Source organism: Salvia splendens, chromosome 4 (genome assembly GCF_004379255.2).
Source record: "Salvia splendens isolate huo1 chromosome 4, SspV2, whole genome shotgun sequence".
NCBI lineage: Eukaryota > Viridiplantae > Streptophyta > Magnoliopsida > Lamiales > Lamiaceae > Salvia > Salvia splendens.
Window position 1 is genome coordinate 610,771 of NC_056035.1, and position 12,977 is coordinate 623,747.

Here is a 12,977-nt window from a genome sequence, read left to right on the forward strand (position 1 = left end):
AGTTACGCAATTTAAATATTTATTTTGCTATCATTATTATTTTATACATATAATATATTTTGATACCTCCATAATAGTTATTGACATTATTAATTTTATAAATTATTATAGACATTAAAATTTTATATTATTTTATCATTTAATTGATTTTATTATAAATAAAATGAATACCTTATTAGTTTTGATTTTAACTTATACAGTAATAACACATTAATAATCTTTAAAGGATTGGAAATTGAATTCAGAATTTTCTCATTAATCGGAATAAGCAACAAACAAGAAATAGCATGCAAAAAAAAACAGAACTACAATTCACATTTAACGGTGGATTTACTACTTAATCCTAAAGCCTAAAACAGTAAAATCCCATAATCACACACAAAATACAAAATTACATTCTACATTTAACCATCGATTTTCTTAAACGCACACTTAAACCATAAAACCCACACACAAAAGCTACAACCCCATCTCAAGATATGGCGACCTCGATCAACTTAGATTTCGGCGGCGGCGGCAGCTTCTTCACCACCACCGTCAGCACTCCGTTCTCGCACTTTGCGCTGATCGCCGACACGTTGCAGTTATCCGGCAGCCGGAACTTCCTTGTAAGCTTCTGCGGCGGCCTCCTCTCCAGCCGTATATACTTGCAACCTTCCTCCTCCCCTTCCTCTCTCTTCCTCTTCCCGTTGCTCTTTATCACCAGCGTGTTTTCCTCCTCTACCGTCACCTGCAGCAATTCCGCCCCAGTTTCATAAATACCTTCAGCTCGAGCTAGCTATTTCGCATCAATTTCATGAATTCCTAAAGAAATTTCGTTTCAATCAAGCAACTGAGCTTAATTTCTGGTGAATTTCGTACCTGAATGTCCGATTTCGATAGCCCGGGGACGTCCAAGTAGAAGGCGTACTCCTTTGGCGTGTCGAGAATGTCGGCCGGGAAATTGGCTACGCCGCCGCGGCCGCCGCCGCCGTCGTGGCGCGAGGTGGAGTGCAGTAGCTTCTCGAGTGTCTCCGGGAAATTCAGCAGGTCGGTCATGGCTTCAACGACGGAGCTCATTCGGTATGCTCAACGAAGATTATGAAGATTTGGATGCGTTCGATGTAATATGCCTGAACGAAATTGGGGTGATGATTGCTGCAGCTGAAGTGAGTGAGATTTAAAGCTGGAAGATTGAAAAATCCAGAAATCTTGAAGAAAACTCTAGAAACGACAGGAAATGCGACACCTGTTAGAATGTAAGCACGTTTTCTTACAGTATTTGTCTACGAATTATGTTTATAACCTTTTGATTTTTCTGTATTATTAAATCAAGAAAAATTGCGATAAATATAAAATTTGTGTATTTCTGATTTTTTGACAGTTGGTATACAAAATCAAAACGTCCAAAAGTTTGTAATTTTGAAGGAAGTTTACCTTTGTTGACATCTACAACATAAAAGTCGGAAAATTTCTACAAAAATAAAAGAAACGCTAGTTTTTTGAGTAAAAGAATGGGTTTTTTTCCAGTGTTGCTGTTAAATGCAAACGGCGCCGTTTTATCAGTTCCTCTCCATTTCAATTCCTCAGTCCAGCTAGAAACTACGCTTTGAAAATCTGTGACGAAATCATCAAAACCTCTTCTTACCTTCGAATTCGATTACAGGTAATTCCTTTTTTCTCTCAGATCACTCAAATACATGTTATACGTAAAGTATGTGAAACTAAATTGATGTTCGATTTCAGAGTTCACCATAAATTAATCGAGAAGATGTCTAGGTTTCGTGGATTGTGGCAAGCCTCCGTTAATGCAACTAAAAGAGGTAAAATTTCACTTGCCTTCTCCTCTTCATCAGCAACCGCGTTTGGCATTTCCCTTTTCTTTGAGGTGTGTGTAGGTGAAGCTCCTCTTTGCCTAATTATTAGCATTAAAAAGCTGTTTGCTTAGCTGATTTAGGAACATGATGAATCTAATATGAACTTGGCATGTGAATTCTTGTTGTTTTGGCCATCTCCAACTATTTACACCAAACTCAAAATCATTTTTGATTATACGATACATCAATTCATCAAAAGGTAGTTTTACTCAAACCATTTACACCAAATTCAAAATTTACACCATTTTTGAGTTTTTGTAACCATTTACACCAAATTCAAAATTTACACCATTTTTGAGTTTTTGTCTCACAAAATATTTGCCGTAACACCATATTGGTGGTGTTTCACAAAAAACACCAAACATGAGTTTGAGTTTGGTGTATGGTTGGAGAAGATTTCTACACCAAAACTCATTTTTGGAGTATGATTGGAGATGTGGTTTAGGCAGCTTTGAGTATTAATGAAAAACATATGCTTGGATAATTTTTTTTGTTTTAGAGTTATGTTGTTGTTGTGAGGAACAATGATTGATGTTAATACTTTGAAAAGAGAAATCTAGAAAACTCAATCTTTGGTTGATTATGGGGTTTTTAAGGAGAGATAGGATAGAAAAAATTTGAGAATTAGTATCTGTTTAGGTGATATGTTGCTCCTACTCGTAATATTTGGTAGTATACGAAGAATTGAGTTGAATCGCTAACCCCTTCCCCCTTTTGTGTTTGCCTTATTGTTTTCTTTTACCTTGCAGCTCTTTTATGGAAACCTGAGGACTTGCTTCCTCCAAGTGAACGATACATATTTAAGTTTGACTCAAAAGAGGAACTAAAGCGATGGCATTTGTACGCAGATTCTGAATTCAATGGTATCATTATGAGAAATTTCGATGTTCATATAAAAAGATGATAAATTCTTCCTTGTGTTCTATTTGGCTTTATGTAACTTTAGGCACATGTTGTGAGGCGATGCCAGTTTCTCCAGAATACTCTATTAAAAATGATGGTTTTGTTGGCTTTGTCTGATCATAGATCAGACAAAGGATAGAATATGAAGAAGGAAAATCGCAGATATCATTGTATAAACGGCAAACATTACTTTTTCAGGTTTATCATCAGCATCGCTGCAGATAAATGAGTCCACCAATGGATCAAGTGGTACTGGTTAGTAAAATAACCCTTTTCTCATGTGATCGGCTCATCTTAATTGTCACAGAAATAGTGTTATTTACGATTGCCTTCACAAAAGTAACTTTTTGTTTGTACTAAAACCTCACAGGTGTATTCTCGGGAAACCTTTCCTTGGATGTCAGTGAAGGTACTAAGTGGAATATAAGTAGAAGTGGATTCTGCGGAATGAGATCTAAGAAGGTAATGGTAAACTATACTTGAGAAATAGAGATCAATAGCATGTCTTCATATTCTCTTTTTCGAAAATGGTTCCTTTAACAAGTTTCCGTCTCCGAGGGATTGGAATGGTAAGTATTCTGGCCGTATCTATGTTTTCACCAATGATTGTTATAGTGCAGAAGTTTGAATGAATAAGCTGTCCATAGAATTGTCCTTTGAGCGAATAAAGTTTTCTATACCACTAGCATCATTCACTTGTTTTGCAGTTTGATGGCTTCATTGATCTGGATGGGTATGACACATTGGCTCTAAAAGTTAGAGGAGACGGGCGATGCTACATATCTACTGTGAGTAATTAGACCATGTTGTGAACTTTGGACAAATCAAAGAAGATTTTCTTTTTTGATGCCTTTAAGTGAGTTGAGTTCAATCATATGCGGGTTTAACGATGCGTATATAACTAGGAACAAGTTAATCGAGGATAAATCTAACTTCGATGCAGATTTATACAGAGAATTGGGTGAATTCTCCGGGACAACAGGAAGATAACTCGTGGCAGGCGTTTGTTTATGTGCCTAAGGACAACTGGTACATCGCCAAGGCAAGCTCTCTCTCTCTCTCTCTCTCTCTCTCTCTCTCATGCACACACACTTTTAATGTGGCCATGGCAGTTGTATGAGTGCCTCCCAAACAGATAACTAAAAGGGGCGCCATAGTCTTTTTCAGTATTGAAGAACACGAAAGAGAAACATTTCCATTCTTGCGCATGAGCCAAAACTGAACTCTCTTACTAATCAATAAATATGTTTTCTATCTGGCAGATCCCCCTTGCTCGATACCTGCCAACATGGCGAGGCAATGTGATAGACGCAGAACTCGAGATGAACCCATCTCGCGTTGTTGGAATGTCTCTATCACTGAATGCAGAAGGGGGAATCCCAGGCGCCATATCTGGTCCAGGTGATTTTCGAGTGGAGATAGACTGGATCAAAGCTCTTAGAACATTGAGTTAGTTGATCCTCGTTGCTATAGAGTATAGACACAAATTCAATTTTGTTAGACATATTTTGAACCCCGACGGTCTACTCGTGTATATTGATGATGTCATTATTCCCGCGTCGTTGGACTAAAAACACACACTATATGTGAAGAAATCTCAATAAATATGCTGCTGATCTGTTTCAGGCTTGTGTTTCTACACAGTTCTGTAACTATTGCTGGCAAATTTAATTGATTTGAAGGAAAAAGGACGGTGGGATTTGTTCTTTGTTGACGTGGACACATTTCCCTCACAATCTTGTGATTCAGTTTGATATTTCCTTCTACTGTCTTTAACTGAAACCAAACAAGATGAAGTATCAAATTTTTGTATTAGAGGCACGTGATTTGGAGCAGTTTGCACCTGTTGGTCACGTGATCTCATAATTGGAATATGGACCACTCTACCTTCTAATTTCAGTCATCAACACAAAGTTGAAGACTTGAAGCCATACATCATAGATTTTTGTTGATACCAATTCCAAAAGTTGAGGTTGTGGTGCGAACATATAAAAGTGATGTCTATTCTTTTATCTTCTAACTTGATATAGAGGTTATTTCAAAGATAAGTGACAGTTATACAAGAGAAAATGTGATAATGTTAGATATGCCCGCACAGTGCGGACGATCTTCTATGAGGCCACCTTGATCATGTTGAGAGGCAATTTCCATGAGCCTAATAGTACAAGAGTTTTAGAGCATCCGCAGCGGTGGCGGTTGGCGCCACCGCCGTCCGTGCCAGCGGCAAGGCGAAGGACCGCCACCGCTGCAACCGCGCCGCTGGCACGGCGCTGCTCGATGTATCGAGCACGTCCGTGCCAGCGGACGCACACGTGGCGGTCTCCCATTCGCCAACGGCATAGCCGTTGGTTTCAAACATTTTTTTATTTTTTTTTTAAAAAATCGGATTTTTATTAAAAAAATCGATAAAAAATAAAAAAAAAATTTTTCACTTCCCCAAAAAATTATATCCGTTTATAACCGTTTTTCCCCACTTTTTAATTTTTTTTTTAATTTTTTTTACCCCAAAAATACACACTTTCATCTATAAATACCCCCAATTTCACTCCAAAAAATTCACACTTTCATTACACAATTCTCATCATCAATCTCTCATATCCATTTTCATCTTCCTCTCACACCCTACAACACCACTATGTCCGGTAACGACGACAACCCAAGCGGCTCTCACGGTTGGAACCCCGAATGGTTCGGTTCGCAACCGTTTCATAGTCCGGAAACGGAATATTCGGCCCCTCCTCTCACATATAGTACTCACCGGCGGAGATGGAAAGATTGTTCAAGGCGTAATTTTAATTATGTCTTTTTATTTTATTTGTAATTTGTTATTTTTATTGTGGTTTTTTTAATGAATTTTAGTATTATGAAAATGTTTTTGTGTAATTGAATTTTATATTAATTGTGCTCGTCCTTGCGGAAGAGCACAGTTGTGGGTGTTGTGCTCTTGCCAGAGAGCAGGCATGAATAGTACCGCCCGGGCCCACAACCGTGCCGCTGGCAAGAGCACGGTTGTGGATGCTCTTACTCTTATCGTCTTCTAATAAGTGTTATGCTTGATAATGCACGCACCAAGAGGGCGAAAGCCGAAGGTGCTGGGATAGACAAGCTGATCACGAGAGGCATGATAAACGCATTGAATGAACACGCTATTGCTCACTAGTTTGTTTGGTGAATTGCTCGAGAAAGAGATAAATGAGATAAAAAGGAAGATAGCAAACTGATATCGATAAATGAAAGAGACAAATCCCGACCTTAACCAAGAAACGACTTGAGTCTTTAACCTCGCGGCATTTACCAGACACAACTATATTATCCCACGGATATATCTATCTTCAATCCTGGAGGAAGTATGTATAGAAAATATACAAAGGTAACTAAATATACTAATAAAAGGCTCCTAAATATCTTGCATGATCTATCTCTAATTCTTGATATGTATCATAGCTATTATTCTATCTCTGTCACTACTTTTTATCCTTTCTATCTTGATTTGATCATGTTTTTCTAAGGCCCTCTTTCAATTCCCCAAAGAAAGGCAACAGCCCCTATGAATAAAGCAAGACGTTGAACTCAAACCAAAATAATTTCCTTTAAACAAGCTAAGTGGCCAAGAATTCCCTGTCGTCTACGCAAATGAAAATCACAAAAACATGCACCAATCCAAGAAAACTTTAAAAAAAGATTTAAAAAGTAAGAGAACCAAAAACAGTAAATGGAGAAGCTTCTGGAGACAGAAACTGAAAAAAATATCTAACCCAACATTCAATCCCAGCCGTTAAACCTTTCAACCTCACAATCCCTTATCTAACAAACCAACCACCCTACAAAATTCTTCAAAACTCACCCCTTTTTTTAAGCATTTTATTTTCTTGGAATTATTCAGTATAAAAACACCCTGCACATTAATATGCTTTCTGGAAACTTTTCGATAGATAGAGTTTTGTTTCTCTCTCTTCAACACTTGCAAATGGTTTACGTCTTGTAGTGATCTTTTAGCATTTATTGAGAAGTAACAAATATATTATTTTAGTACTCCATGTGTATATGCACACTTTCTACTTACTATATATGCAACCCACGCATGTGCTGAAAAAGGGTGTGTTGGGACAAGAAAAAGATCGGATTTTTATTTATTTTTTGTTGAGTGATTGTGGAGTTTTGAGGCTATGGCTGGTGAAGAAGATAAGAGCTGTGATTATTATGCTGTTTTGGAGTTGAAGAAGGAATGCACATCAGCAGAGCTGAGGCATGCCTACAAGAAACTTGCTCTGGTTAGAATTACAACATTTGACATATGATTGTTTATTTTTATCTTTTTCTGTTTGTTTATAAGGAAATCAAACTGGGAATGATTGGGAGTTGTTTTGAAATTGTTCTTTTTTCCTGAGATAAAAATGTGATCTTTACTTCACTCAGAATTGCAGTAGCATTGGAAGTGTTGTTCATGAATATCAAAATCACACAGAGACACAGTGACAAACTTGAAAACAGCATAAATTTATTGTGTATGATTGTTGGGATTGGTTTTAAACTGGGTTTTTTATTCTGAGATAAAAATGTGATCTTTACTCAGAATTGAAGTTATACTGGAAGTGTCGTACATGAAGATCAAAATCACACACACAAACACACACTAAAAAACTTGAAAAACATTGCAAATATGTTGTGATTAACCTTGCTAGAAGTGGTTTTGAACTGGGCTTTTGCAGTTTTCTTGATGTTGAGATAAAAATGTGATCCTTCCTCAGTTTGCCGATAAAATGTGATATTTCCTCTGTTTGATGATATAACTGTGATCTTTCTTGATGACTCTCTCTCTCTCACAGACACACAAACACTAGAGAGAATGTCTCGTTTGAAATGGTTTTTCTATTAAAAATCATAGCTTTTGATCTGGAAAAGAGTTAATTTGATGTTATTGTGACAGAAATGGCATCCAGATCGGTTCTCTGCTTCAGGGAATTCTAAGTATTTAGATGAGGCAAAGAAGAAATTTCAAACTATTCAGCAAGCATATTCAGGTAAAAAAATGATTACATCATTATGTTTATTTTATATGTTATAAGCACTTAACTGATCATGATTAAAAGCTGTCAATTAGAACACCAAAATCTTGTTAGTTCATGGTAAACAGAGGTGGTTTGGTGGGCCATCTTGATCAGAATTCTTTGGCCTTGATTCTGGTTGCAGAGGAACACAAATTTTTTAGATCACCACTCATATTTTGTGGATTCTCTTTTGTGTTAATGTGTTGGTGAGTAGTTTCTATTCATTTTTTTTATCCACAAACACAACTTGATCAATTATATTGCAACTTGCAAGTGTACTTTTTTATTTTGTCAAAGATTTTGAATTCTTGAACTTTCTTCAAGTGGACTTACTTATCATGTGATGCTGTTGCAAAAACAGTGCTCTCGGACACCAACAAGAGGTTTTTGTACGATGTAGGAGTGTACGACTGCAACGATGACGACGACAACAATGTAAGTTGCGTAATCGTGTAATTGCAACATTAAATTTAAGGATTGCGCACTACAATACTCAAACATGAGATCTTTGGCCTCAAGGTATTAACTTTATCACCTTTTCTCTAGTGTAGTTGATTCACATATGACTAATGGTGGGATCAAGTTGTTTGAATAGATACAAATCATTGTTTCTAGTGTGTTATTTTAGTTTGGTTGCTATTGAGGTGATGAGAATGTGGTCCCAATTTCTCATAGTTGGAATTCTTTAATGATAACATGGATAGGGTCTGTAATTAAATTATTAGAGGATGATAATGGCCTTTAGATTATGTATAATTTATTCAGTGCAAATTGTAAAAAAACTATCTATCAGTGGTCAATCTCGTAACTTACAAAACTAGCGGATTATATCATAATTTTGACATTTTTTTCTCAATTGGTCCATAATTTCGGATTTGAGGGAAAATTATGTATGATGTGACGGACGGAAAATAATATGTGAACAAAGCGTGAGGTTACTGAAATGACATTGTTAAATAGTACAACTAGTAAACCACGTGAGTTTAATTTTATACAGCAGATATTTGAATTGGTGTTCAATTCTTTTTGTTCTTTGATTTTATGTAGGGAATGGGTGAGTTCTTGAATGAGATGGCTACAATGATGAACCAAACCAAATCCAGTGTGAGTTCTTTTATGCTACAATATTTTTGATGTTTTTTAATCTAAAATTTGACATAAGTTGCCCAAAAAGGGCTTATTTTTTTCATTGTTGGAACAATTATGACCTAATAATGATCCATGGCTAAGTAGTGTGTTGTGATTTTAAAGCAAAGTTTGTGTGTATGATAGGAGAGTGGGAATGAGACATTGGAAGAACTTCAAGAACTATTCGACGAGCTCTTCGAGAGCGACATCAAAGCCTTCGTTAGCTCATCCCGGTCAGACACGCCCCCAACGCGCTCCTCCTCATCGTCCTCGGCCTCAGGAAACGAGGCATATGGCATCTCCAACAAGAGGAGCTTGAACGAGATGAGGCCGGGGACGGTTGGAGAGAGTAGCCGGAAAAAAAACGCAAAGATTGGCCGGAGGTAGTTTGAGGCCTATGATTTTATTTTTAGTAGTACTTAACTTCCTTCTCGTGGAATTTAATCTCCCTTGTAACAAATTGGTTTTATTTTATTTTCTAGTTGTTTTATTTCTTGTAACCTCAAGTTTCTATATCTATGCAACTCCCTTTTTTTTGTTATTTTTGTATTGCATAATTTTGAATTATAATTTTGTAATTTTGTTGATACACCTCTAGCTATTGCACTTCCACTGAAGTTAATTACTTTATTTTATTTTTATACTTAACTATTTAAATATATTTTTTATTAGTTATGTGCTAAAAAGAAATATCTCAATAATAATAGGATGGCGACAGAGATGGCAGTATGTGTTTATCATGATCTTGTGGTATCCAGACATCATTTATATGCATAATTACTAGTAATTGTGTAGTTGTTAATATGCATAAAAGTAAAAAAGTGGCGATTATAATAATTTATTGTATGCCACTATATCAAAATAATATAGTGACAACAACCTTTTAGTCTATTCTGGTGTGCCAAAAAGGTGCACATCAACTTGAAAATCCACCCACTTTATGTACCAATATATACACAACATAAACCAAGTTGGGAAATGGAGACCAGCCGTCAATTAATATCAACCTTTATATTTTATTTTATTCCATTCCATTCCATTCTTTTAGAGTGTTATTCAACAAAATTTAAATGACAGTTGCTTTATTCTATATATAAATGGTTATTTTCATAAATAAATATATATGTATTGATATAATTGATAGAAGTAGCAATAATACTTGTGAAAATTTAGGTGCTACGAATTCACAGTGATTGGAAACCAGTATGCTTATTAAGTTTTGTACATTACACAATTTATATAAATGATGATTATATCACAATTTTGACAATTCTCATATAATAAACTATTTAAATAAATGATGTACTCCACAAAGTTTTAATTGAACACATATACATTCCATCCACGTCATAAAATTCAGTAATGTAGACCACTCCACAAACTGTGTCAGAATTTAGTTGAGGAAAAAGTTAAATTTATGATATAACATGTCAATTACTGTATGAAAATTGTGATTTTAATGTGGATCAAACTTCAAATTATTTTTGGGAATAAAATATTGTGGGTCCTACATCACGTGGGCAAATGGTCCACGTGGGCTCCACTCAGCTTGATTGTACTTTACAACTCTGCAAAAAAAAACATTTCTTAGCTTTTATAGCTGCTGACGCCATCCGCCGCCGTCAACTATTTATTTATTTATTAATTTTATCGTGAGGTCCCTCCTCTTTTTGGTTTAATTGCTGGAGGGCCCTCCAACTTCATGAGTGGTCAAGATTCAGTCCATTTAAGCCTACTGTTGCCCGACATTTCCAACCCCACTTGTCTATTTTCTTATCTTATTGCCCCACTTCTTCAACTTGTGCTTCTACTTTTACAATGCTTTTAGTAATTCCAGTCTCAACTTGTGGAAATCAAATCTTCATCAACCTAATTTTTAATAAAATCAACTAAACTTTAATAATAAGGAGACTTAAATATTATTCTCTCAAACTTGATACACCTATTCCGAATATTAGGGTTGCCAAATTGTGCGAATTGATTCAATTTTTTTAACGCTAAGGTCAAATCCGAACACATCATATTAACAAATCTCTAAACCCAAATATGAACCCAACTAGCTATATTCAAATTCAAACACGACTCGCATACAACACGAACGTGTTAATGAGAGGTAGCTACAATTCATAAAAAATTAAGTTAATGACCCCCTTTAAATTTCAGCTATATATAATGGCAATTTAAAGTCTACATTAATATAGTTGTCACGTTTTAAATTTTAATAATATTGATATTGACAGAATAATATCATTAATTGCAGACCATTCACATGATCTAATTAATTAAATAGCCACCAAAGTAGAACCCAGACTCAATAGTTTTGGACTAAATCAAATTGAGTCCAACAAATTGGATAGATACTAGTAGTGGAGTGCTATATTATACTAACCTCTCGTATTATTTTTTCGACCCATTTTTTTGTCATAATAAATATTTTACCAATTAGGGAATATGATGTTAGTGATCAAATTTCTCCACACAAAAACTGACTGGTTTTGATCCAATAAACACTCAATGCTTCGCCACAAATTACTCAAAATCCATTTTTAGGATTTTCTTGCTAATATCTATAAAAACCTTAGTTTTTTTCCCATTTTCACTAATTTTGTTATATCGTAAATAAATAGGTCCGTTTAATTTATTTATTTTATTCCATCTTCTTTGTAACAGTCGTGTGTTTGGTGGTGTTCCATTCCAAGAAAATTATTTCCATATCTCATCACCTACATATTTTCGGTTGTTACAAAAGAAAATTCACACACACAATTAATTCCGCATTTTTAGTAAATTTTATTTTATTATATTTTTTCTCCTAATTATGGGGTTTCTCCATAAACTTTGGGACGAAACACTGGCCGGACCGCCTCCGGACGCCGGCCTCGGCAAGCTGTGCAAATATAACTCTTTCTCCGCCGCGAGATCAGCCTCTTCCCTGCCGCACTTTGACGCCAACCAGGCCCGGATCACCCGGAGCATCACCGTAGTGCGACGCGATGCTCTACGCAACCTTAACCTAAATGTCGAAGTTGGATCACCGTCGACACCTTCCTCCGCTACCAGCTCCACCCCTAGCTCTCCGTTCTCACGTAAGACCCCGAGCTTTTTTTTAATTTATCGTTGTATTTTTGAATCTCCATAAAAATTGGACACCTCTAATAATAGCCAAAAGAAGTGGCTCGCTTATGGCGGGAGTAAGAGAGTATTAAATATATTTCTAACTTTACCAAATCAACAATTTGGAACTTTTTGGGGAGAAATTCTAATATTGATATATTTTGGGGTGCTTTTAGCAAATTCTCCAGGAGGGAATTTTAAGAAATGGTTGAGGAAGAAACCGACAACGGGTGGAGGAGGGTTGCACAATTCCGACCATGAGAGTAAGAATTTTCATGATTGGTTTGTAGCCCTCCAATTATTCTTTAATTGCATCATTAATTACTTCTTTAAGATTTTCATATTTGCAGAAAGATTATCACACATATATTTTACAAGTCATATAACTAATCTAAGATTCATCTTCTTTCTTAACAGGATTCTGATCGTAAATTCTTTGGATCGCTGATTATTTCAAAGAGGAAGTTATGAATTTGTTCAAAAAAATTATATATATGTATGTATGTATGTAAATAAGTTAACCTTTTTGGGTAAGTTTTGCATGTAAAAATTAAACCAGATGATGGAGAAAATGTAAAGCAAAGAAAAAATCATCTGTTTAGGATCTCTAAGTAATGCTTCTGAGAAGAGTAGAGAGAGGGAAAGTTGAGTAATTATTTTATTCCTCATTTATGGGGATTTTCTTTTTCTTTTGGATTTATTTTGTCATTTTAATTGACAATTAGGGATTTTCTTTTATAAACTATTGTTTGGGGGGATTTGACATAAGTTTTTTTTTGGGTTGTAAATATGTTATTTTTGTATGTGAACCTCTCTCATGAAGCAGCATACCAGTTTCTCTTTAATAATTGGCCATAGAAATTTTACAATGTTATTATTTTTAGCTATGTATGTTGGATTTACTAGATCAATTTAAAATAACTTTAGC

The 12,977-nt window shown here is 35.6% G+C and overlaps 4 protein-coding genes across 4 annotated transcripts; 3 read left to right on the forward strand and 1 right to left on the reverse strand.

Annotated features, from left to right (window-relative positions):
* Positions 1–228: 228 nt before the first annotated feature.
* On the reverse strand, positions 229–1,062 carry LOC121797724 (17.4 kDa class III heat shock protein-like). Its single transcript, XM_042196411.1, has 2 exons — positions 862–1,062; positions 229–730 (listed from the first exon to the last, which is right to left on the reverse strand). Exons 1-2 carry the CDS (start codon positions 1,057–1,059, stop codon positions 473–475), a joined length of 456 nt encoding a protein of 151 aa, XP_042052345.1. The 5' UTR covers positions 1,060–1,062; the 3' UTR covers positions 229–472.
* A 34-nt stretch (positions 1,063–1,096) lies between these two features.
* Positions 1,097–4,384, forward strand: LOC121797723 (probable complex I intermediate-associated protein 30). Its single transcript, XM_042196410.1, has 9 exons — positions 1,097–1,238; positions 1,510–1,645; positions 1,726–1,802; positions 2,606–2,719; positions 2,958–3,014; positions 3,130–3,221; positions 3,467–3,547; positions 3,703–3,801; positions 4,022–4,384. Exons 3-9 carry the CDS (start codon positions 1,751–1,753, stop codon positions 4,211–4,213), a joined length of 687 nt encoding a protein of 228 aa, XP_042052344.1. The 5' UTR covers positions 1,097–1,238; positions 1,510–1,645; positions 1,726–1,750; the 3' UTR covers positions 4,214–4,384.
* A 2,234-nt stretch (positions 4,385–6,618) lies between these two features.
* LOC121797726 (dnaJ homolog subfamily B member 7-like) lies at positions 6,619–9,476 on the forward strand. Its single transcript, XM_042196416.1, has 5 exons — positions 6,619–7,030; positions 7,687–7,780; positions 8,169–8,242; positions 8,855–8,911; positions 9,080–9,476. Exons 1-5 carry the CDS (start codon positions 6,926–6,928, stop codon positions 9,320–9,322), a joined length of 573 nt encoding a protein of 190 aa, XP_042052350.1. The 5' UTR covers positions 6,619–6,925; the 3' UTR covers positions 9,323–9,476.
* Positions 9,477–11,413: 1,937 nt separating this feature from the next.
* Positions 11,414–12,932, forward strand: LOC121797727 (dormancy-associated protein homolog 4-like). The gene is made up of 3 exons (XM_042196417.1): positions 11,414–12,021; positions 12,226–12,312; positions 12,467–12,932. The coding sequence occupies exons 1-3, from the start codon at positions 11,754–11,756 to the stop codon at positions 12,472–12,474; spliced, it is 363 nt and encodes a 120-aa protein (XP_042052351.1). The 5' UTR covers positions 11,414–11,753; the 3' UTR covers positions 12,475–12,932.
* Positions 12,933–12,977: the final 45 nt, after the last annotated feature.